Source organism: Dipteris shenzhenensis, chromosome 23 (genome assembly GCF_047967505.1).
Source record: "Dipteris shenzhenensis isolate YYH24624 ecotype China chromosome 23, Dip_SZ_1.0, whole genome shotgun sequence".
In the NCBI taxonomy this organism is placed as follows: domain Eukaryota; kingdom Viridiplantae; phylum Streptophyta; class Polypodiopsida; order Gleicheniales; family Dipteridaceae; genus Dipteris; species Dipteris shenzhenensis.
This window is the reverse complement of record NC_141618.1, coordinates 13,329,619-13,356,115: the sequence shown is the minus strand read 5'-3', so window position 1 is coordinate 13,356,115 and position 26,497 is coordinate 13,329,619. Positions and strand designations below refer to the sequence as shown.

General features: G+C 43.9%; 1 protein-coding gene across 1 annotated transcript in view; it reads right to left on the bottom strand.

Annotated features, from left to right (window-relative positions):
* Nucleotides 1-2,328: 2,328 nt before the first annotated feature.
* LOC147887015 (UDP-Glycosyltransferase superfamily protein) overlaps nt 2,329-26,497 on the bottom strand; it is a 39,813-nt gene continuing 15,644 nt past the window's right edge. Inside the window, exons 2-4 of the mRNA XM_087394619.1 lie at nt 22,481-22,589; nt 4,526-4,661; nt 2,329-3,184 (exon numbers count right to left, since the gene is read on the bottom strand). Of these exons, the coding sequence (XP_087250745.1) occupies nt 3,051-3,184; nt 4,526-4,661; nt 22,481-22,589 (379 nt within the window). The 3' untranslated portion in view covers nt 2,329-3,050. The remainder of the gene's footprint in view (nt 3,185-4,525; nt 4,662-22,480; nt 22,590-26,497) is intronic.

Below are 26,497 nucleotides of genomic sequence, written 5' to 3'. Positions count from 1 at the left end.
AATCAAAACCATAAGCACTCAGCTTATATGAAACATTGTTATTTAGTCTATCTTTAAGAGTTTTCAAAATTCTTGGATACAACAAAAACTTTATTTAAAGTGTAATGTTGCTAGACATAGGGTAGCTCACGACAATAACCTTTTTGGTTAAAACCCACATTGCATATCCTAGAAATATTACCATCACAAAGAGCAAGGCCATTGAAGCAAATAAATGAACAAAAGATGCAAATTTCATACATGTTTCCAAGATAGTAGGGGCCAAAAAGATCCAAAGATCCTTGCCCAAATAATTCTAGCATGATGTACCTCGAATCTTGGTCACATAAACCTTTTTGATCTCTCGTAGGTATCTCTCTCGCGTAGAGATGCCTTGTCGCTTTCATTCACGAGGCGAACATCTCATCAGATCATGGAGACAAGGGCGGGAGGCCTTGTCTGGTCCATCCCAAAGTATGATCATAAAGTTCTTCCTGCAAGAGCATGCTTCCCCCCCCCCCCCCGATCAAAAATATCAGGAAAGGTAGAGACCCCGACACTGAGACGCAACACACTCGACAAAGGACAACCTAGTTAACATCTAATCTATCTTCAGACTTGCAGTGCAATCGATAGGGATTACTGTGGCACTAGTCAAGCGTAGCCTAGCCGCCAGGAGGGCACGACGGACTACTCCCCCAAACATCAAACAAAGATCTATTGCGAGCTTCTTGCCTACACTGCCTAGCCCCACATTGAGTGTACTTCGACCTTTCATGTGTATGTTGCATTGTATCGTATCGTATTGGATCAAACTTCATCTATTTGTGAGAGATGATGATGCCAAATATGACTATGACTATGGTGACATGCATGATGATAGCATGGGCTATGTCTACACAAATGTTTTTTCTCTAGCATGGGTTAGGATGCTCGCTTAGTAGCTCCACCCTTCTGCTCATTGTATCAAGTTTCTATCAATCTCATAGACCCATCGGTCTTTACTAAACTCTCTCTCTCTCTGTCTCTCTCTCTCTCTCTCTCTCTGTGGAGGTGTGCCCACATGTGAGGATTTTACAGAGATAAAGGTTTTCTCATTTCAAAGATCTCCCATTAATTAAGTGTAACCCCGACAATTTGTCCCCCTTTATAAATAGAATTACCTATGTCCAAAAAGGCATGCTCTTGGCATCATTATAATATGCCTATCTTCTCTATATCCCCTCCATTACTTGAATTTTGATTCTTTATATGGGTGGGTTCATGATCAAGTGGTCCAATGGTGGCATTCCGAATAGAGCACTATCAATAACTACCATTATAGAAATTTAGTATAGCTACACCATAACTTAACACAAATGATTGTGACAATAAAGCCAAATGCACCAATGCAGCCAACATTGGCACACTTGCCAAGCAGTGGTGCATGACTATGAAGAATTGGTAAGAGCACATACAAGACAAAGATGACTGCAACCTTATGTAGGCCACTTTGCACGATCATATCATAAAGACAAATAATACTCCAAGAAGCTGTCAAGTTGTCCATCATAAGCCAACGTGGAGGACCATCTGACTGGCTTGTGGTCTTAGTCAAGCTTTCCAATGCAGCTTCACGCGTGATAAGCCAATGTGGATGACCATCTGACTGGCTTGTTGTCTTAGTCAGCCTTTCCAACACTCACGCATGCATCAAAGCAAGATGTACGCGACAGATGTTCATGAACAAAGAGGCCAGGAGCTTGACGGGGAGTAGTTCTCCCTTCATTTCTTCCAGCCTGCGATTTCCATCCACATCACTAGCTTTCTGTTCGAGACACAAAGTATGCCAGTACTTTTTGCAGTTGATTTTATTTATTGCAGCCTGGGATTTCCATCCACGTCACTAGCATTCTGTTTGAGACACAAAGTATGCCAGTAGCTCTTCACTGTCATTCTTAATCTATATTTCACCCTCAATACATAGAGATACATTCCTTTCACATTAGTGCAAGCTGCATCTCTCAGGTAAAGAAGAACTTTGCAAGGAGACATTTGTATCCTGATAGTTCCACATCAACAAAAACTTTACTCAAACCCTCATTAAATTTTCCTTCCAGATGCATGGTATTATCAAAAGGATGAAAGCATTATATCTTCTTGGCACCATTTACATGCTGCATTCACTGCTGTGTTTAGAATTTGGAGTTTGTAACAAACACTTTAATTTCCCTTAACTAGGTTTCAAATTTAAGAAAATCATCTAACAATTAGCATCACAATTTGCAGTAAAATTGACACATGTTGATCAGAATTGATCTTGTATTGATTTTCCGATGGCTAAGATTGATCACTAAATCCCTCAAGAATTCAGGATCAGGGCCCAAACATACTACGTGAAGCCCTTCTCGAGACCACATGAAAAAATTTGAGTGTTGGAGAAACACAAGCCCCAAACTGTGACCTTGAAGACCACACAGTATAATCACTTCATTATAAATGCCCATAGCTTGAATTGTAGTCTACCTCATAAAAGAGAGGATTTATGATCTCCATAGTCAGTCAGGCTTCATGAGGTCAAAATTTAATGAAGATGCTATGAGCAGGAACCAATGCCATGATCATTGAATAACTACAATGTTGCATAAACCTTGAAGTATATGGTACTGTCCACATTCCTAAGGTTGTATTTTTGCTAAAATAAGAACCTTGACCATTTCTTCTCCACACTGAGAGGACTATAAGTTGATTCAATTTCGAGAAATGCCAGAATAAAACTTCATGCATAGTGGTATTTGTTGATATGTACACGTCTGCATGAACTCAGATGGCTATGAGTAACCACACCCTGTTTGAAGTAGTCAACATTTTGTATTCCATCAATTTCTGCCCATACAAGGGAACTTGTCCTGCAGGTTCTCGTAGAAAGATTGTTCCCAAATGCCCTACAATGGATCCTACAGCTCTGGGTGCAGAGGCTCCTCTGCCCCCTTCCTTCAATTGAGAGGTTTTTAAAAAAATCCCATTTCCTGTACCGCTTTCTACAGAGGTCAAAGGTAGCATATGTCAAGATACAGGTCATGAGGAGATTGCTAGCCTCTATCCACATTGTTTGAATTAGATCGCTTTGCAAGTAGGAGCAATTCTTTTGCAATGAGAATGGCTGCATCTGGAACACCTGCCTTTAAAGCCTTCTCACGCATGCATAACATCATACTGTGATCACCTGCAAAACATAATGCAGCTTTTTCTAGTTACAAGCACACAGAAGCCACTGCCACATACTAATATGCATTTGATGCCCTCACAGAAGGATAATCAGCAAATTTCCCTGATACAACAAGGTGGCATAACCACTATAATCGCTGTTAAGGGAGAAATCGCTGTTAAGAGAGGATAACAAACAAAAATAAAATCAACTTCTCCACTCATTAGTGAAAGGGCAAGAGGAGAGGAAGAAAAATGAGTGAAGGTGAAAGAGAGGAGAGTGATCAAACGCGCGAGGGGGTGGGGAGTGGGGTGGGGGGAGTGTGCAGTAATTAGGGAGAGGTGAGGAACTGGGGCCCCTTGCCATATATATAATGGATCCCATGCACACCCTCCAACATTCGATACTTGGCTTCTAAAAAAGCACAAATCCTAAGACCCCTGAAATGAAGGTGACATCGCCTGCAGAGAAGTATTGGATCTCCCAAAATGGCCAATGTAATGTGTAAAATTGTAGGATGGCAAATTCAACTCATGGACACTCAGACCTGGCACTAGTATTATACTGGAAACATGCAGCCAAAACTTTTACAATCTTTAAAAGCTTAAAGCAAGTTCTTAACAAACTGATAATCTCGCTTCATGCAGAATGTATCTGGTTGGACTGGGATGCATGGAAGCAGATTATGCTTTTCCAGATACAGCAACTTGACCTGGCATGCACGCAACACCTTTGGGTGGATTTGAGATGCTCAAGCCTTGTTTCGCAGAACTGCCAGACTCGGAATGAAAGAGTCGTCACATTTTTAGCATCAGAATGTCATGATAGAATAATGACAAGCATAGATACACAAACTTACAAGCACCAAATCAATAAATGCAGAAGACTGTCTGCTGAATGGTACCTTCAGATTGTCAAAAGTGCTGTTGTTTGTTGAATTAACATTGTAGTTGGAATCCACAACTTTCATTGCAATTAGTTTCAAATAGAGAGAAAGAAACTTTGGGAATCCATCTTTTCCAAAGATAGATTAACAAAGTGTGTTTTGCATCCAAGTAAAATGTCAGATCACATATCGGGATCAATCCACCGGAGCATGAGTCACAAGGAGATGCAACAACGCTGATAAAATCCAAAAAACAAAATTCCAGCTTAACCATACAAGAGCAAGACTCAGGGGTGGCTATTATAAAGAGAGAAATCCACATACATTGTTATTGAAGATTACCAAGGACAGTCTATTAAAGAGAAAATTAATAAAACTGAGGTTACTGAAAAGACCAGAAGTTTTAACTTCAACAAAGACCCAGGTGAATAATACGTCATTAAAATAATGTAACAAATTAAATGATGTCATACCTAGTAGCTCATTGATAGAAGACTCAAGATTTTCTGATGTCAAACTGGTGTCACACAGTACTTTGGAAGCTCCGACATCCCGCAAGGCATAAGCATTTTTTGTCTGATGATCATCAACAACATTGTTGGACGGAATCTGCCCATACAATCCATTTCATGCAAATTAAGTGATACCAACATAACTACACACACACACACATATATAGAGAGAGAGAGAGAAAGAAAGAAAATTTATTGCTATGAAACTAAAAAGAAACCTGATACTACGATCTAAGGGGTGGAGCCGCTAAGCGCGCATTAACACCCATGATGAGTACAAGACGAAAAATCCATAATCATGATCATAATGACACCAATACGTAAGGAGAAGCTCTTCAAGGGTGAGGCATCAATCCTGAGAAGGGGCTTGTCATGGGTTGAAAGAGAACTAGATAGAGGCTACGAGATAGGAAGGCCATGGAAATTGATGATACAAAATCCAAATGGCAACAAAAGACACATCCGCAAAGAATGTGGAGGGTGAGATAATGCCAACTAAAATGCCTCCTTGCTGAGCAGCTAGCCTCGAAGGCAGCATATGCACCCATTCGAGTAGTGCTATCAAAACAAAGAACATGGCCTATGGTTTTGACGCAACATCAAGTCATTTGGGGGCTAACACGCTCGTGTCCTCAGAAGCTTTACCCTATATTCAAGGATTCATCGAGTGTCCACTCTTCCAATTCCCTAAAAGGTGCACGTGAAAGAGATCATACTCTCTAACTTGAGGGATGACCTCGACAATGTGAAAGGGGTGCATAGCTTAGATCAACTAGCTGCAAAGAGGAAGTGAGGAAGTCACCGCTACAATGACATTGTTATGGCACAATAACACGAGAGGTTCTCCAAACAAGAATAACATCTATAGGTTGCAAAGGGACGCAAGTAATATGAGGAGCACATCAACACATTCTTGACACAGCATAGGTCAGTAGTCGGACTTGCAATGCTAAAATTTGGCTACTTTTTTCCTTACAAAACATTATGCTAGTTAATTTTCATTTGCATCTTATGAAATTTGAGAGAGAGAGAGAGAGAGTGAGAGAATATTCTTTTACAAGTCCAGTGGTTGAAATAACAACCATGTCGGTTCTAGTTGGGGATCTATGTAAGTGTGGTACATTGAATGTCCTATGTGTACACTATCGCAACCTCTTGCACAATGTGTGCTACTCTTTTTCAAAATACTACCACATGCTCCTAACATAATTTGGAGATGATGGACTTTAAAATATATAGAACGCAGTCATGTTTTCAAAACACTATTACAAGCTCTTAATATATTTTCAAGATGCCATCATAATTTGAAAACATTATAGTGCTATATGTTCAATACGAAAACACGAACAGGGACACTACAAATTATTAACATCTATATCCAAGACAAGACCAGTGTCTTTTGAACACCATCATGGATACTATGCCAAAATTGGGGCTATTTAAAAAACTTGTGATTGAAGATAAATTCCATACTGATAATTGTCCAAGTAATATAGACCTCATCTTGGCACTGCTATGGAAAGAGCTTTCTTTAAAGAATTTCTCAAATATCCATTCACTACTTAAGTCACCAAACATTTGAAGGTGTGTGTCGACTTACCGACTTACTGCTCCCAAAACTTCTATGTCCATTACTAACGGATAAGCTGTAAAGCTATGTCACTCCGACCACATTAATCCATGAGAGACCATAAACATTTTTGTTTATTCTATAAACACATCCCAATAAAAGAAAACTGTGGGATGATAAAACCTTGACTTAGCTAACAATAACCATATAAAAATACTATTGTAACGCCAAAATTTAATATATTTTTATTTTGCATTAGTATTGTTTTCTTCTATGTTTGATAAGAGTTTGAGTATCAAGTGATAGCCTAGCGGCTCTCACTTATTTCTATTTTCTAAGATATTGTATGAGATTGAGAGGATGAGTGGATCATTGTAAATACGATAGGTATAAATTATGAATACCTTGGTATGGGGTGAGAGTTATTTGTGTATTGAATATTATGGGATTTTTAGAAAATAGGCAGAGTGAATCATATAAAGAGGTGGGCTCATGTCCATGTGTTCCAATAATATAAGAGAGGCCACATGCCAAGCGTGTGGAAAGCATGTGGAGGACTGTGAAATTAAGAGGAATCCTTCTAGAATTTCCATGTGGAATAAGGAGGATGTGGACATATTGGAAAGACAGGGTTCCTATGGGCTCCATGTAAGGAGACTCTTGACTTTCTCAATATTTTAAGAGTCTTGATCATCTTTTGATCGGACACATGGCAAGAGTAGCCAAACGGGACATGGATGGTGACATACGGGCTTATGTGATTGATGGGAAAAAGAATCTACAAACAACAATTATAAATGGGTGAAGGAGGGTGATAAAATCTCTATAAAAGGAGCCCTCCTCTCCCTTGTTCATCATCTCTTCCACCATTAGGCCTCATGTTGCTGTAGCTCTAGTCTCCTCAAGCGATCCTTCTCTCCCTCTTATAGATATTTTCTTATGTAGACTCTTGAGTCCATATCTCTCTAGTTTATTCTCTCTCTCTATGAGTAGTCTTTTAGCTTTCGCTCCCTCTTGTAGTATTTCATCTTGGAATGGCAAAGGAAAATGATTCCTCTTAGTGCATGCATTCAAAGGACGAAAGTCCATACAAATCTGCCACTTAGGTGTGACAACTATAGGAGATATCCATTCTGAATCATCAACAGGAAAGATGAATCTCGCCTCAAGTAGTTGTGTTACCTCTTTCTTTAGTGCCTCAGCTTGGATCACCCTCAATCGCCTTAAGCGTTGCACAGCTGGCTTGCTTTCTGGCTTTAACTCAATCTTGTGCTCCACAAGAGAGACTGGTCGAACTTGTGAATAGCTTATTACAAAGAGACATGGAAAATCATCTAACATATCCAAGTACTGGAGCTTCTCACTACTTGATAGAGAATCACCAAGAAGCTCTTCATTGCGTTGGCGTCGTTTAGTGTACTCCACATCCTCCACATGAAGTGTCTCTACAGGATCTTCTTGTACCACCACCTTGTTCCCTCCTGACTCATCCCGATCAGCACCAACACAAAGACCAAAGGCTACTCCTTCCACCTCACCCTTTGAGCTGGACTCCTCGGAGCTACATCCTGTCTCTTCTTCTTCATCGGTTAAGTCAAAGCTCAAACTCTCTGATGTTGAAGACTCCTCCTTGACAGCTTTCTTTTTGCGACTTCTGATGTTGTAGCGCACCTTCTTATCATTTTCCTACAAAATCAATTCTCCAGTATCCCACTTTTGAACAGTCTTCACCTTGCGTAGCTAAGGCCTTCTTAAAATCAATAGATAGGCACGTGTATCTGGCTTGGTAGGGATCACCTGAAAAGTAGTCGGCACAGAAATCCGCATACATCCACTTCTAGATTCTTCACCACTCCCAAGGTCTTTACCCTAGTGTTGTTAGTCAATTTGATGCGATAAGGAGAGGTAGTACTAGAGTATTTTAAATCAGCATCTATCATTGTCTTCTCACTCATGACATTAATCGATGCACCTCCATCAATGTAGACATTAGAAATCACTTGACCATCAATGATTACATCAACCACAGGTACATCATCACCAACATCTATATCTACCTTTTGAACAACGGGAATGATACTTTTCTTCTTTTTCTTCTTTGACACTCTTATGCTTGCTAGCTTTTCCTATTTCTTCTGTGGTTTTGGAGACATAGCAAGTAATTGACCAAAGGTGATATGAGCTTCCTTTTCTTTAAGGTCGGACAACAAGTCATAGCTTCAAATTCTTTGTCCTAAAGGAAATTCTGACTGGCTAATTCTCCTTCTAGATGCCTTCTTTTTCTTACTATGGCATCCCTCTTCTTGATGTTCCTCCTCTACTTCTTCCTTCTTTTCTTCTTCTTCTTTTGCTTTACCACGCTCCCGTTTAGCCATCATTACCTCTCTTTTCTCATCCCCTGAGAAGCTTCTAGCAAGGATACTTGTTTTTCTTCTTTCTTTCTCAATCTAGAACACTCGGGACGATAGTGACCTTTTTCATTACATTCATAGCAATTGATCCCACTCTTATCTCGAGGCCTATCTTCACTCTTTGGTGCTCTAGGTTGTCGTGCATTAACCAAATGCAATTTCAAATCAACAAACTCTGCTATCAATTGGGAGATATTATGATCTAACTCAGAGGACTTTGGTACCTAAGGAGTGCTCATTACCTCCACCTTAGAAGTTGAAGCTGTTGAAGACACAAAAGAGGATTCGATCTTTAGAGAAGCTTCTTTTTTTTGTCGGAATGCGAAGTGCCTCCATGTATGTTGTTGGATCTTTACTCATTAGAGCGAAGACGAGGCTCCAAAGCCATAACAAATTTGCTCATCTTCAAGTGCTCCATCCCTGAGAGACCTTAAGGAGCCGATGATATAGATGCCACAGCTTGCAAAGCTGCCCTTTCATACTTTGTCCATAGAGTTTCATATCGGATTGCCAACACTGAGACCATCTCATCCTCTCCTTTATAGAGCCGGTCCAACTGCAACATTAAGCATTTGGCGGCTTCACTGCCTTAAATCTCTGCTTCATTGCTCCCACCACTTGATCCGAGTCCTCCTTGGTAGAGTCCGGCAAGGCCTCATCCCAACTCAAGGCTACACCTTCAAGAAAATCCAGTAAAATCTCCACCCGATCCTTCATGTAACATCCAGAAAGCCGACATCCGTGAACAAAATCCCGAAGCTAACTCAAGGCTACACCTTCAAGAAAATCTGACAGAATCTCCGCCGGATCCTTCATGGACCATCCAAAAAGCCGGCATTCTCGAACAAAATCTCAAAGATAAGACTCCGAGTCTTCCCCTTGGGTCCCTCGAAACACTGGAATCTTTACCATGATGAAACACAAAAAGGAAATACCAAGATCGAACTAATATCCCAAACAAGATCCAAACAAGATCCCACAGATCCTTAGTATACCAAGACCAACTTATTATGCATAACCACTTGTTGAAAACCCTCCACAATGTGATCCTCAATAAAATCTTCAAAAAAAAGTGACCAACCAGCATCATGAAAACATTGTGTATACATGCATTCAAGAATCACCCTTCTCACAATTGGAAGTGCACATAACAGCTTCAAGATATTATACTCTTCATCATTTGCATAGTAAAAGAAGTTAAAAGCATTGAGAATCACCACTCCACTATTATAGTCAAAAACTACCCAAAGACTCAACTCTTCTTCACACCAAGCTGCCAGTGCATGAAACAATCCCTAATCTATCATTCTGCCTGCTGACGGCGTTGTCGATTCACCAACATATTCAAGAGTGCAAACATAAAGGATATGATCATGATGACCGTGCGAATAGCTTGAACATCACCTTCACAATCTTCAAGTTCTCTTAAGCGGCGGGCTACAATCTCTTCTAACGGAGTTCTTCTAAGCATCTTCTTTATCACATCAGAAAACACATGTCTATACTAGGCATTACATGCAATCAAGTACACCCGAGACCGTTTAGTAAGGTTGAATGAATTCCATACCAAACGTACCCGACGTCTCCACCAAAAAGATGTGACATGAAGTTAGGGGTAATGAAACTTCACACACCTCTTAGCTTCCAAGGGGATAAAAACTACCATAGAAATAAACAGTCGTACACAGAGACTCATAACTTCTTGTTCTGGACCCAATACAAAAAACTAATAACATGGGAGGAAGATCCTTAAAGAGAGCTTCGCGCTGATATAAGTTTCCTTGAAAACAGATAACCGGTTGACTGTCGAACACAGAGACTCATAACTTTTTACAATAGTATTTGATTCAAGATCTAATCATATAGGAACATGCGCCTTGAAGAGAGCTTCGCGCTGATATAAGTTTCATCAAAATCGAACTATCGAGCAAAAAGTTATGAGCAAAACACTAACAGGGGGCCAAACTGTCATAAAAACTGCCCTCCATCCAATGATCCAATACTCCTAGAATTCGCCTAAAAGAGAAGAAGAAGCTTGCATGGTAGCTCGGGAAACGGATGGACCATGTGTGCATAGTGAGCAGCCGAACAAGAACTACTTTAGAGACTTGAATAGAGAGAGAAAAGAACATAGGAATGGAGACTCAAGGAAAATGATAAGAAGTGACTTTCATTGCCATGAGAGTAGAAGTCCACTCAGATATACTCAAAATACCACAAACACAAGGAAGAAGAAGAGGCATCATTTGTTACACCTTGGGGAGTTTTTGCTTACAGAGTGATGCCTTTTGGATTGACCAATGCACCAACTATATTTCAAAGGTTCATGAGTCAAGTGCTCGAGCCTTACTTGGGAAAGTTCATAAAGGTGTTTTTGGATGATTTTTGCATTTATTCTTGACGCATAGATCACATTAAGAAGTTAAAGATGGCCTTAGCTAGGATTGATGAAGCAAAAGGGTATCTAAATCCTAGCAAGTGTCATTTGACTCAAACAAAAGTAGTCTTGTTGGAGCATATTGTGTCTGAAGAAGGCCTGCAAATGGATTCTGACAAGGTTCAAGCAATCATAGCATTGCCAAGTCCTGAGAGTGTCACTAGTGTTCGCAGAATTCTAGGAAAAAGCAAGTATTACCAATGCTTTTGTGATTTCACAGAGATAGTGCATCCCATGAACTTGTTAACAAGAAAAGGAGATTCATTCCAATGGGGTGTGGAGCAACAAGAGTCTTTTCAGTAACTTAAGGAGGCCATGAGTAAGGGCCCAATATTGAAGCCCCCTGATTGGTCTCAAGACTTTTATGTAAATCCAAGTGTATCTTTGCATTTAACTGGTGCTGTATTGCTACAAAAAGGAGAGGCAAGTAGAATGCAACCCATCTATTATGCCAACCGACAGCTTACAGAGGTGGAAACAAGATATGAAGAAATGGAGCAGCAAGCCCTCTCTTTGGTGTTTTCAAGCAGAAAATTTCGCTCCTATTTATTACCTCGGCCATTTTTCTTCCTTATCTCTCAGTCTGTATTAGCATATCTAGTTCGCAAGCCTAATCCTGGGGGGAGATTTGTAAAATGGTTGTCAGAGCTTCAAGAGTTCTCTTTCTCTTTTATCACTGAAAATACCACTAGGTCCACTATGGCAGATTTGCTCACAAGATGGCAGGATCTAAGAGAAGAAAAGGAATATAAGGAGGACATTAATGATGAAAGAGAGACACCACCAACAACTTTTATCTTGTATTTTGATGGGGCTTTTAGTCCTTCATGCCAACAAGGAGCCGGGGGGATGGTCTTGATGAATTCTGAAGGTCAAGAAGTATGAGCAAGAGGACAAGAGCTTCCAAGTATCACAACTAATAATGTAGCTAAGTATAATGCTTTGATTCTTGGTTTGGAGGGTTATCTTCAAAGTCAAGTCAAAGAATTGAAGGTAAGAGGAGATTCTCAGCTTATTATAAAGCAAATGCAAGGGCATTACAAGACAAGAAGTTTGAAAGAGCTTAATCAGAAGGCTATGGCACTATGTAGTCGGTTTGATTTTTGCAAGTTTGTTCATATAAACAGAAAACAAAATCAAAGGGCAGATGAGTTAGCTACTCAAGCCATTGTAGTACAAGACCGGGAGGTGGTTTCTTGGGTAGACACTAGATGGCCAGAACTACAAGATGTTCAGCAATACGTGGAAGAAGGCATGTTTTCTCAAGGGTTAACTCCACAACAGAAGCGGAGATTCGTTACTTCCTCCATAAGGATATATATGTATGTCACCAATGGAACCTATCAGCTTAAGGATGTTGACGGCATGGTGATACCCGGACGCACCAATGAGTATCGCCTTAAATTTTTTTATGCTCGACCACCTTGAGGGCCAGCGGACCCTCTCTGTCTTCTAGAATTCCCATGTGGAATAAGGAGGATGTGGACATATGGAAAAGAGAGGGTCCCTATGTACTCCATGTGAAGAGACTCTTGACTTTCTTAATATTTTAAGAGTCTTGAGCATCTTTTGATGGGACACATGGTAAGAGTAGCCAAAAACGACATGGATTGTGACATACGAGCTTATGTGATTGATGGGGAAAAGAATCTACAGACAGCAATTGTAAATGGGTGAAAGAGGGTGACAAAATCTCTATAAAAGGAGCCCTCCTCTCCCTTGTTCATCATCTCTTCTACCATTAGGCCTCATGTTACTATAGCTATAGTCTCCTCAAGCGATCCTTCTCTCCCTCTTGTAGATATTCTCTTATGTAAACTCTTGAGTCCATCTCTCTCTAGTTTATTCTCTCTCTATAAGTAGTCTTGGAGCTTCTGCTCCCTCTTGCATGTATGAAACCTCTTCTTCTCCCTTGTGTTTGTAGTATTTTGAGTGTATTTGAGTGGTGTTTTACTCTCATGGCAATGAAAGTCACTTCTTATCATTTTCCTTGAGTCTCCATTCCTATGTTCTTTTCTCTCTCTATTCAAGTGTCTAAAGTAGTTCTTGTCCGGCTGCTCACTGTGCACACATGGTCCATCCGTTTCCCGAGCCACCATGCAAGCTTCTTCCTCTCTTTTAGGCGAATTCTAGGGATATTGGATCGTTGATAATTGTGGAGCCTTGAAGGAGTAGTTTGCTCAGGCGAGATTAGCATGGGTGGAGGGCAGTTTTTATGACAATTTGACCCCCTGTTAGTGTTTTGCTCATAACTTTCTACTCAGTCCGATTTTGATGAAACTTATATCAGCGCGAAGCTCTCTTTAAGGCGCTTGTTCCTAAATGATTAGATCTTGAATCAGATACTACTGTAAAAAGTTATGAGTCTCTGTGTTTGACAGTCTGTTTTCATGACAGTTTTTACCCCCTTTCAGTAAACTGTCCATATCTCTTCAACCGGTTATCTGTTTTCAAGGAAACATATATCAGCGCGAAGCTCTCTTTAAGGGTCTCCCTCCCATGTAATTGGTTTTTTGCATTGGGTCCAGGACAAGAAGTTATGAGTCTCTGTGTATGACTGTTTATTTCTATGGTAGTTTTTACCCCCTTGGAAGCTAAGAGGTGCGTGAAGTTTCATTACCCCCAACTTCATGTCACACTATCATGTAAAGAGCTGGTTCTTCAGCATAGCATGCCCTATAATAAGAAACAATGAAACTGAATATCATAACAAAAATCCTCTGAAATGAGCTAGCTGGAAACATGTAACTATGTCATAATGAAATGAAAGCATATTCATAACTATCGACTAGCCTAACTTAGAACATGCTACCCTCAAGTGCGGTCTGCCCTTAAATCTCAAGAGTACTTGTTTCCCTTTTTATAAGAAGTCTTCAAGCTATGCTTGAATCATATAAATTGATTGCTTTTGAATTAACTAAGACACCAAACTTTGCACTTAATAAAATGTACAACTGGCTCATAAAAGAGCATGAGGCTGAGCATAATACATTCTATGTTTTTGAGGGCAAAGAAAAATAAAACCTAGTAACCGAAGTCGACTTTCTTTGATCAAAGTCAATCTAATAAAGATTTCTCTTTATTTCTTGGATAAATATGATTTCGTGACATGGCAGCCCTGCTGTCTGCACGTATCTTCTGCTCTTCTCCCACCTGTTCTTCTGCCTCGACCAGCCTATTTCCTCTGTGCAGATAATTGCTGCTAGTTGCAAGTCGTGTTTGCACATCCAATCATGCCTGCCTTTGCTGCTGGCCCTGGTCATTGTACCTGCCTGCCCTTCTGCCCACCTTTCAGCCCTCCAACAGCAGCCTGGTGTTACTACTCATCCTGCCCATATGGCAGCCTGCATGCTAGCCCTGCACATTTCCTCAGATCTGGCCCCCTGGCTTCCCATTTCTCTACCCACCTAGCATCTTCCAGGTGCTGCTGGTACACCTCCCCCATGTCCTCCTCATTTGGGGGCTCATGGGTGGATAGGTGAGTTGTGACCCAGACAAACCCAACATGTAGCAGGAAGACAAAACCCTTTGAATTATTCGGTCAAAAACTTGTTGCAACATGGGATGCATATCCTGAAACTGCTTTCAGGTTCAAGAGAAAGTAACTGTGTATCACGCTCTTTCAAATCAACATTTAGATCCTCATTAGCATCATTAACTATATCTGAAGGAAATATATCCATCTGTAGCTTGAAAGACAACGATTCAATGACAGGAGAGGCCAGTTGAGACTCCACTTCAACAGAATAAGACTTTGAGCTTAAGAAGACTCCTGAGAGCCAGAAACATCAACACCAAAAGATGTGGAAACAGTGGGACAAGGAGCATCAAGAGGAGCCATTGGGGACATCTGCAGATGAGAACAGTGGGACAAGGAGCATCAAGAGGAGCCCTTGGGGACATCTGCAGATGAGATTTAGGCATAAGACTATCCGCGAATGAAAGAGCTTAGGGAGCAAAGGAGACATTGTGAGAGAAGCTTTCCCTTGAGGGTACACCTTCTCCATTCTTTTTTATGCTTGGGCTGCTCCAACTTATCAGACGGGAGAGGAGGAGAGAACCGAGGGAGAGGCAATGTGCCCTATCGAGCAAAGTGACCAATCTAACTACACTTGAATTTTGTAATTGTACATTTCATCTTCATGCAAAATTATGTCAAATTATTTCATTTACGCAATATTTTTCATCTTCACACATTCGGGAAAGAAGCAACTGTAATAAAATGCGAAAAGGATGCGCCAAACCGGAATCAATATCTAACCCCCAAAGGTATAAGCTGTTCCATACCCATGATATGCAGATTCAGATGTCCCTGCTCAAAACCAAGAAATCCCACTTGGGAAGATGCAGCACCCTTCCCAACAGAGATGCAATAGAGGACAACTCACATGCTATCTTACATATTGTTTAGTGAACTCCCCATGCCAACAACTGAGCAAGTAGAAGGTAGATCTACCCAAAAACATCCCCTTGGTGTAGAATTTGCAGTAATTTGCAGTGATTTGTGCTCCAAGAAGGAAATATTAATTTCCAGATAAAGAATCTAAAACAGGCTGAATAGCAGATAGTGCAAGACAACCACCTAACCTACACAAAATGTCAATGACTTGCTATAAGAGCATGGTGTAATAGCTTTTGAAAGCAGAAATTTTGATACCAAAGAGCTCAACTATTATGTTTATGATCAGGGAATGTTGGCTATCCTACATGCCTTCAAAAAGTGGCATCACTACCATATACGTAGCAAATCAAGGTCAAACCTGATCATAGGACACTCAGATTTTTCCTCACGCAGCCAAACTTGTCAGCAAGCAAAAGAGATGACTGACTTCAGTACAATCCTATGATTTTGACCTTGAATACAGGAAGGGGAAAGAAAATGTGGTTGTAGATGCCTTGTTCAAGATGTGGTCTTGCACGTTGTCTGCAGTTTCTACCATCTATCAGAATTGGATACATGGCATTCATGAAGAATACATGCAGAATTCAAAGACAGCGGCCATCTTTCCATAATTTCAGGAGCCCTCATATCAGGATCATCCTGCCTTTAAATTGCATAATGTTGCTGTGGTTCCAAACAAAGTTTACTTGACGCAGCATCGCAGGTTGCTTGGCAATCATGGATCACGTGTTTAAGCATCATGGATTCCCTCAAGAAATTGTCAGTGGTAGAGATGCAAAATTTATGGGTCATTTCTGGCAAGAATTACTTACAGCAGTGGATACTTTACTCAGCCCAAAATTTCAGCCCAAAATTGCATACCACCCTGAGACTGATGATCAATCTGAAACGGTGAACAAATGGGTAGAGAAAAACCTGATGCATTTCTGTTCTAACACCCAAAAGTCATGGGATAAGTGGCTTTGCTGAATTTACCACTACAACACCCAGCATCACTCCATTGGAATGAGCTCATTTGAGGAAATGTTGGGGTGGAAAGTGGGAATGCCTTCCTAAATTGCAGACATATTTATGAAAAAACAAACAGCACGAGATGACTTGGAGAGAATGGAGGCTCTTCTACAGTTGGCTAAAAAGAATATGCAGGATGCCCAAGCCAAACTGAAGAAATATGCAAATGAACGTAGGAGATCCTTAATTTTCAAGAAAAGAGATTCTGTGCATTTACATCTCCATAAAAATCGTTATGCTGTGCTGAAGGGTAATACCAACACACAGCTTGCTCGTTGGTATTATGGCCCTTACAGGATCATCCGCAAGATTGGGGAGGTAGCGTATCAATTGGAGCTGCCAAGCACCTCCAAGATCCACAATGTGTTCCATGTGTCATAGTTGAAACCTGGGTCAACATGTGCACATTCTTCCAGAGTTGCCACATAGAGTCATACCTCTATGTCCCTGAGCGCATTGTGGGTTTCAGAAATAGAAATACTCCGCAACAAGGTATACATTGAGTACGTCATCCGATGGAAAGGACTACCTGAGGATGAACAATCATGACAGCCAGAGAGCATTGTCCAAGAGTACCCTGATCTTCTACCAGGCTGATCAGTATCACTTTTCTATCCCAGCACCGTTGTGTGACAGCTAGACCATGTAATTTTGAGGAAGAAATTCTAGGGGAAGGGATGGCTGTAATGGAGGGGGGGAAAGGGGCTACGTTAGTAGTACTGTAGTGAGAGAGGGAAATGTGGAGGCACTATTTAATCCACATCCATCACTCATCTAGACACTTTATGATTTCACATCTAATCCTATCGTACTCTCCTCCTTCCTCTCTCTCTCTTCCCTTCCCCTCACCCAGCAGCCTTTCTCCACTCCCCTGCCATATACAGCCAGCCTATCTCCCACGCCCCCTCAGCCATACGCCATGTCCCAGTTCGCACCCCCCCGGGTCCCACCTGAGACGATAGATTACATCTTTACGGAGCTACATCGACTACAGGATCATACCGTAGCACAAGATCAGCTTATTCAGAGCATGCGCCAGGAGATCACTCACCTCCGTCAGGAGGTTGTCTCTCTCACTACTACAGTCACAGCGGCCCCGCGCACTACACCAGAGGTGGAGGAGTGGATCGCTACCATCCAGACTGCTATTGCGGAGACTACCAGATGGGTGGACATTGCGAGACGGGCACCCAAAGCAGCAGTCTCAGCCACCATCGCCGAGCAGGAACAAAGGGCCAGTAAGGCTCTCAACATCCGAGTACGAGGTATCCCCCGCGCAGATTCACTCACCCCCTTAGCGGACGCGACTGCTTTCGTGACCTCTACCCTCGGCCTCGCCGAGCATGGGATCGAGCATGCATGGCGCACAGCCACTCATCATCCGATTCACGGATACTCAAGCTCGACTTGCAGCACTCAGGCAACGTGCTACACTACGGGATCACCCTACTATCTTCATGGATGAGGATCTCACACCTATGCAGGTGGAAGAGCGGCGCACCCTGCTTTAGCAGCGAGATGTAGCCCATCAGGAGGGGAAGGAGGCTGTCGTCCGAGATGGCCGCCTATTAGTTGGCCCCCGCCGCCGAGCCCCACCAGGTACTCCAGACACGGTAGCAGACTCCCCCCCCAAATAGGGAGACATGGTCTATGAGATTCAGACTCAGCACACAGTACCCTTGGCATGCACCATATGGAACTGTAATGGTACCCTATGGTCTGACCCTGGGAACTTCTCAGAGTCATACACTGGACGCAACATCGTTTTCTATACAGAGACACATCAGAGTCCCGAGCGCCCTCTCCCCTCGGTCAGTGGCTATACCTGGGAGTCAGTATTCCGTGAGGAGACCAGATATACTGGGGGGGTCCGAGGATCAAGCGCAGTTGCAGTACTCCTTCGTTCAGCGCTCCGAGCTTGATATCCGTGGTTAGACGGGATGTCCATGCCTGTTACCTATGGCTCCGATTTCGACGCCCCTCCACACGCGACCTCTTTATTGCAGTCTGCTACTTTCCTCCTGAGACATCACATTTCGCACGGATGCTACGTGAGGATACGGGGGTATCCCCCTATCTAGATCTCTACCCAGACATTGTGGAGTTCTCCAGACGCGGAGAGGTCCTCCTAGTTGGGGATTTCAACGCAAGGACAGGTGCACATCAGACATCACTCCTGGACTTCCACTCAGATCCGGTCCTATTACCTGAGATGGACACAGAGGACTCGGGCTTCCCCCGCTCCTCGGCTGACAGCCGCGCTCCCGTTACTGCGTATGGGCAGGCTCTTTTGGACCTTGGACGTATACATGATTTGGTCATCTACAATGGACTAGACCGGTGGCCTGCCTCCTCTGGTTTCACATGTTTCCCACATGGCGGAGGAGCCAGTGTCGTCGACTACATTCTGGGATCTCCTGCTTTAGCCCCACAGATCACTGACTTCCGCACTGCATCCTTACCCCCAGGAGCCGACCACACTTACCTGTTCTTTCATATCCTTGCGCCCCGAGCCCCTCCCAGCCACACCCCGCACTACACTACCTATCATGATATACACTCTGATCATAACCTCTCACCTGATTACTCAGCCCACCTAGCCTCCCTCCTCAGACACATAGACACCATACCCTCTCTAGATCACTGAGCCACCCTTATCACCCACTCCCTTCACAATGCAGCCCGCCACATTTTTCCTTCCACTACTCGGTCCACCCGCCCTCCACCCGCTGGCTCCACCCCTTGCAATAGCTGGTATGATGACGTGTAAAGCATTACGCCGCACACTCCGACTCACGACCCAGCGAAATGCTAGGGCCAACCCACATCTCACCAGGGATTATCGTCGACTAGTCCGTTGCAAGAAGCTAGCCTTCCTGCGCCAGAATGAGGATACACTACTGAACATTCTGTTTAGTAGCAACTCCAAGGATTTCTGGAGGAAAATCCTAGAACGCCGATCCCCCTCCCCCCTCACAGACACTTCCCTCTGGCACTCCTATGCATGTACACTCTATGATATCCCTGATCAGCCTCCTCCCAACCTCTCAACCACCCCCCGCCCCACTTCTTGCACCCTCTTCACAACCCAGGGAGTCACCCACGCAGCGCTTAAGCTTCACAACGGCCGAGCTAAGGATCATGAGGGCCTATGCACAAAGTTTGTTGCCTATGGCATCAAAACTCTAGCCCCCATCCTGGCAACGCTGTTCAATGAAGCTGTCTGCCACGGGTTCCCCAAAGCCTGGACACTATCACACCCATCCACAAAGCAGGAGATCCCATGGATCCAGGGAATTACAGGACCATCATGATTGGACATGTTATGTCCAAGATCTATGCATCAGTGTTAGATGGCGAGGTCAGTGCTCGCGCAGAGGTACAGGGGCTCAGGGCATCCGGACAGGCCGGCTTCAAGGCGGATCACTCAACTTACGATCACATTTTTACACTTAGAGGGATCATTGAGGAGGCCAGACACAGGAGACAGAGAGTATATTGTTGCTTTGTGGATTTCCACAAGGCATTCGACACCGTTCCCCGCGCCCGACTCGTCAGACGCCTGCAGGAGTTAGGCTACGACTCGGAGGTTATCTGGGCAGTAGTAGCTCTCTATGAGCGGGTGACGGTCAGGATTGGCACCAGCTGGACCCCAAAGATCACGAGCACTATCGGAGTCAAACAAGGATGTCCCTTGTCACCGACTCTATTTGGCCTCTATATCGACGAGCTCGAGACCACCATCAGGACACTCGGAGGTGCAGGCTGCTCTCTTGCGGAGGCTGTCATCCCAATTCTCCTATACGCAGACGATGTAGTACTACTATCCTCTTCTGCTACTGGTCTTCAGCGACACCTGGATGGACTTCAGGTCTTCTGTGATACACATGACTTGAAGGTCAACCTTGGGAAAACCAAGGTGATGATCTTCAACACTTCCAGACCCGCTATGCATCGAGAGCAGTTTCTCTTCGCCGGCGACCCTGTTGAGATAGTTGACTCTTACACATACTTGGGCGTTGTCTTCTCAGGCCCAATCTTCACGATGCGCCCAGCCATGCAGGCCAGGATCAGCCGGGGCTACGCCGCTCTTGCCAGGCTGGAGCAACAGTGCTACCACTCCCACTTCCAGGACCCGCGGACCAAGTCTCTCCTTTTTTATTCTTTGGTCCGCCCAATAGGCATGTATGGTAGCCCATGGTGGGGAGGCCATGGTGGGGAGCCGACCTTTCAGACACAGAGTGGGCTCGAGTCGAGCGCCTACAGATACTGATGTTTGCTCGGATGATCCGCAGCAAACCATCGGTACCGCACCAGATCATTCTAGCAGAGTTCGGCGCCTCACCCCTACGGCTTGATGCGGCTTTCCAGGCTATCACTTATCTCCACAGAGTCAAGGATTTCAGCTCCTCCGCCGACGGTTGCCTCCGCCTACCTTGGCTAGCCCTATCCTCCTCTATGGCCTTATCTGTTGATGGGGACCAGCGATGCTGGTATAGTCGTCTTTCCAGTTGGTTCACCCGACTGGGCCTCGACTTAGACAGTCGCCTCCTTTTCAGTACAACCTCGACGCTCCACCATCTCCCCTCTCCCCCACTGACCAGGAGGTCAACGGGCTCATTCGAGCGAATCTGCTCCAGCTCCACCCTGGCGGACATGGTTTCTTCACTCCGAGCTTCCTGTGAAGCTCGACTTCTACCGCCGACACTGCCTCCAGATCTCACAAGAGGGCTTCATCACACCTCCGGGTTACACACAGCTTCATCTACCACATGCGCTCCGGATCTCCCTCGGTCAGTTTAGGGTTTCGTCACACCGATTACGGATCGAGAGCGGACGCGCAGAGGGTATTCCACGAAAGGGCCGCCTTTGCCCACTTTGCGACTCGCAGGAGATCGAGTCGGAGAAGCACTTTGCTTTCAGATGTCCTATCTATTATGCCATTCGAGGCCGGTACCACTGCCTCTTCCGCGACGGATTCGGCCCCCTCCCACACATGTTGCAGTTCCCGGATCAGCGATGCTTAGCCGCTTTCTTACATGAGATGACTCGCCATCGAGATACCTCTCTCCGAGCACGGCGACACGCGCAGCACACACAGCGTGAGGACACCCAGCAGCCCATCACTGATTTCTTCTAGTCACAGGATACCTCTCCTCAGTCTAGCCGACGACGCGGACGTGAGCGAGAGCCAGAGCCACGACAGCTGCGCCAGCGGACAGACTCACATCCGGGTCCATGACATCTCATCTCTGCTCTCTGCCCGCCCCACCAGGGTTACCGTTGCCCTCATCCACAGGGCCATTCGCCGCCCCCAACGACCGAGCTCGACTAGGCCGCGTGACGTCAGAGGCCAATCATCTATCGCAGGGTTTTTTCCGGCCTCCCATTTGACGGCCCCTCTATGATTGGTCTCTGACGATCACCACCTCCACATATATATTGTATCTCCCCCTTCTGCCCCATTTTGGGTGCCCCCCCCTTCTTTTTTGTATCATCTGGAGGTTGACACATATTTTTTGTATCAGGACTAGACACACCGTCCTTCATAACCTCTTTTTTGTAGAAACGGTTGGCTGGCCCGTTTTGAGACCGCTACCATTATGCTCATTGTATCAGTTATCTTTAGTCTCATAGACCTTCACGGTCTCCCGAAGACTTTAATAAACTTTCTTTCTTTCTTTCTTTCTCTCTCTCTCTCTCTCTCTCTCTCTCTCTCCTACCCCATTCTTCCCCTTCCTCTCTCTCCCTTCCACTCACTCTACCCCTTCCTCTAAATCTGTCCCTACCCCCTTTTCTACAGGCAGCAACAATAATTTTATTTAGATATAACCAAGGCAATGCTCCAAAAATAGTAAGATGATGTACATTGTACTTCTTAGAGGATTTAAGATTGCTGGAAAGCCATATTGCCTCTTGAAAATCCCTAGGACATGCCTTCAGATTTTGCAGGGAAAATTGCACAAGGAACAGCCGTTTTGGCTCATGAGTCATTCCTTCTACCTCTTGAGAGTGAAAAGACATCACAAAGCCTCCGTAACCTCTTGACCTAATTCTAATCGTACGTGTTTAGCATATAACATACCAGAATTGAAGGTTTTCCCACAATGAGCAGCTCACTGCATGTAACCGCCCCAGAGCGTGCCACTACAAGATCTGCCGCTGAATATGCAAGCTCCATACGATTTAAAAACCTGCCATCATTTTCTTGTTCAGTAGACTGAAAGCCTTTAGGAAACGCAAAGCATTGACGTTCCATATACTTAAATTGAGATATAAATCCTGAATTATTGAGTACATTAAGTTTCAAAGCTGAATAGGACAGCAAGGAATCTACATCCTCTTAAGAGACAGAACGTTTGCGTTCCAAATTTACTTGTCAATATTGCTATTAAAAACATAGATTACAAAGAAGAAGAGCAGAAAAGGTGCTAGCCTGCAATTTCCAACATTTTATGACGTAGAGTCATGGCAGGCAGTATTGTAATCATAATCTCATGATAGTCACTCATAAGGTTGAAAACCATAAACTCCATCACACATAGCAAGGACTAGCTACTATGACATCCCCACTGACGTCATCAGCGCCCAACAGCACTAGTCATGATTCCATTCATTGGGCATGAATATAGATTATTTACTGCCATATCACTACTTACCTTGCAGCCACTTGTGACCCAAATGGCCTTCAACCAAGAGCATCTCCTTCATCTAAGCGAGGATAGCTTCACCCATGCACCTAGGTACCTCCAAAATCCCCTTTCTCATGCAATATAGATCACCATGGGCTAGCTCAAGACGTCATCCCACAAGTTCTAGATTAAGGCATGGTGTGAGATGTAGTCACTCGGCACAGCAAAACTTGAGGCTCTGTAACATGAGTTGGAGATGGAGAAGCATGTCTTGCTGCTGCGATGACACTGATACTACGACATTCAGGGGATGTATCACTGCCTTTTCAAGCATGAATACACAAATATGGGCCACATCATTGACTACCCAAACTAGAGATGTGCTGCTCTCTTCATATACGAGGGCCACCCAACTCACATCCTCGTGAGACCCACCATGAGAAACGACCATAGACAGCAAGAGATCAAAGAGTTCTTCACAAGCCAAGAATTGGCCCGAAGACACTAGGACCAAGACCTTGATTTCCAAGCACGCTTGGGTCAATAGGAAATTGGACACAGGCTCTGCAAGCACCCATTCCACAAGGTACCATCATTGTGAGAGGGAAAGAATGAAGGCTCTGATACCAGTTGAGAGGGAAAGAATGAGGGAGAAGTACAACAGGGAGAGAGTGAGAGAGAGAGGAGACACAAAAGATGTGGGTGTGAAGTGTTGAGCCACACCACAAACTCATAGGTTTTATTAGGATTAGGTTTTTCACCCTATGACTGTCTTAAGACAGTCATAGGTGTCATATCTTTAATAAAAGGGTGGCAATGTGCCTTTACCCCAACAACCTCCTACCTAAAGGCCGATGTGCCTAAAGGGGAGAAAAGAATAAAAATTACAGCAATATACAGTTACTGTATACAAGACCATAAAATAAGAATGGTCTCATCCTAATCCCATGATGTGGCGGCAATGTGCAAACCGCTCTGTAGGCAAGCTCTTAGTGAGCAAATCTGCAGGATTATCATCAGTATGCACCTTCACAAGCTCAAGTCACTTGTCTTCCAGTACCTCCCTGATGAAATGATATTTCACATCTATGTGCTTGGTCTTTTGATGAAAGACCGGATTCTTTGCCAACATGATAGCACTCTAACTATCACAATGCAAAACTGGCATATCTCCTGTAATGCCCAAATCTCCCACCAGCCGAGTAAGCCATATTGCTTCCTTGCAAGCCTCAGTGGCTGCAACATATTCAGCTTCAGTAGTTGACAGTGCAACGCATTTCTGCAACCGAGACACCCATGATATAGCACCTCCTGCAAATGTGAAAATATAACCGGTAGTAGACTTCCGGTTATCTGCATTCCCTGCATAGTCTGAATCTGTAAAACCATGCACCCATGCATCCTGCCTACCATAGCATATGCACAAGTCTTTGGTACCCTTGAGATACCTCAAGACACCTTTCACTGCTTCCCAGTGCCGCTTGCCTGGATTTGCCATATACCTGCTGATGACTCCCACTGCAAAAGCAATATCCGGACGAGTGGCAACCATGGCATACATCAAAGAACCAACTGCAGATGCATACGGAACCTTGGCCATTTCAGCCTTATCATCATCTGATCTGGGGCTGTCCTTACTGCTGAGTTTTAAATGTGGAGGCAACGGGGTACTAATAGACTTCCCCCCCTCCATTTTAAACCTCTGCACTACTTTGTCAATGTACTCCTTCTGTGACAAAAACAAAAGTCCCTTGGACCTGTCACGAGTAATCCGCATGCCAAGAATATGGTTTGCATCACTCAAGTCTTTCATGTCAAAAGACTTATGCAGTTGTTTCTTCAAAGTACTAATCTCATGCTGAGATTTACTGGCAATCAGCATGTCATCCACATATAGAATGAGTAGCATCAAACTGCCATCCTTTGCCCGTTTGGTGTACAAGCAATGATCGGTCTCACACCTATGATACCCTTGGGACTGCATGAAGGCATCAAACTTCTTGTACCATTCTCTTGGCGCCTGCTTGAGTCCATACAAGCTCCTCTTGAGCTTACACACAAGCTGCTCTTTCCCTTTAACAGCATATCCCTCTGGCTGACTCATATAGATCTCATCATGGAGATCTCCGTGAAGAAAAGCAGTCTTCACATCCATCTGACATAAATCCATGTCCTCATGAGCAACAAGAGCTAACATTGCTCTCAAAGTAGTCATCTTGACTACAGGAGAAAAAATCTCATCAAAGTCAATGCCCTTCTCCTGCTTAAATCCCTTGGCAACCAATCTGGCCTTATACCTCGGTAAAGCATTTGAATCCACTTTGACTTTGTAAACCCACTTGCATGGCAAAACCTTTCTGCCTGCAGGTAGCTGCACCAAGTCCCATGTATCATTTTGAAGTAGGGAGTCCATTTTAGATTGCATGGCTTTCTCCCACTTCCTTTTCTCTGTTCTTCCCATAGCTTCCTTGAAGCTGGAAGGCTCACCACAATCTGTCAGCATGATAAAATCAGCCACATTATTGGCTCCTGGAACAAACCTGTCAGGAGGCCGTTGTACACGGGTGCTCCTCCTAACAAAATGTTCCGGATTAGGCTGCTGTCTAGCCTGTTCGTCATGCATGATGGGTGGCTGTACCACCATATTTGGCTGTTCTACAGCTCCATTTGCTGGCATATCCAGTGGTGCATCATTGGCAAAATTATCTGGCTGATTTTCAGCCTGTATACCCTCTTGAACAGGGTTATCTGTAGCAGCCTGCTGCTGCATATAAATGGGCATTCTTTGCTGTCCGACATCATCATAAATAACCCTCTTGTATTCCACAGGTTGCACGGGTTCTTTGTGTACACTATCCTCTTTAAAGATGACATCATTGCTGCGTATAATCTTCCGTTTAACGGGATCCCATAACCTGTACCCCATTTCACCTTCGTCACCATAACCCATAAAGATGCATCTGGAAGACTTTGGCTCCAGTTTGGTGCACAGTTCTTTGCGTATATGAGCAAAGCACTCGCAGCCAAACACACGTAAGTGCTTATATGAAGGTGGCTTGCCAGACCACACCTCCTCTGGCACTTTCAACTCCAAAGCCTTGTTCGGCGACCTGTTAATTATGTGAACTGCTGTTTGCACGGTTTCTGCCCAAAAGCCATGGGGCAATGCAGCATAAGACAACAAACATCGAACCTTCTCCTGAATAGTTCGATTCATCCGCTCACTCACACCATTTTGAGATGCATTATGAGGGGCTGTGAGTTCCTGTTTAATGCCCTTAGCTTCGCAAAACTGTACAAAAGCATTTGACACATACTCACCCCCATTACTCACCCCCATTATCGGATCTGAGGCATTTCAGCCTGCGACCTGTCCGATTCTCAACCTGAGCGACAAACTTCTTGAAAGCATCTAAGGCATCGCTCTTATGCTTCAAGAAATAGACCCACACTTTGCGTGTGGCATCATC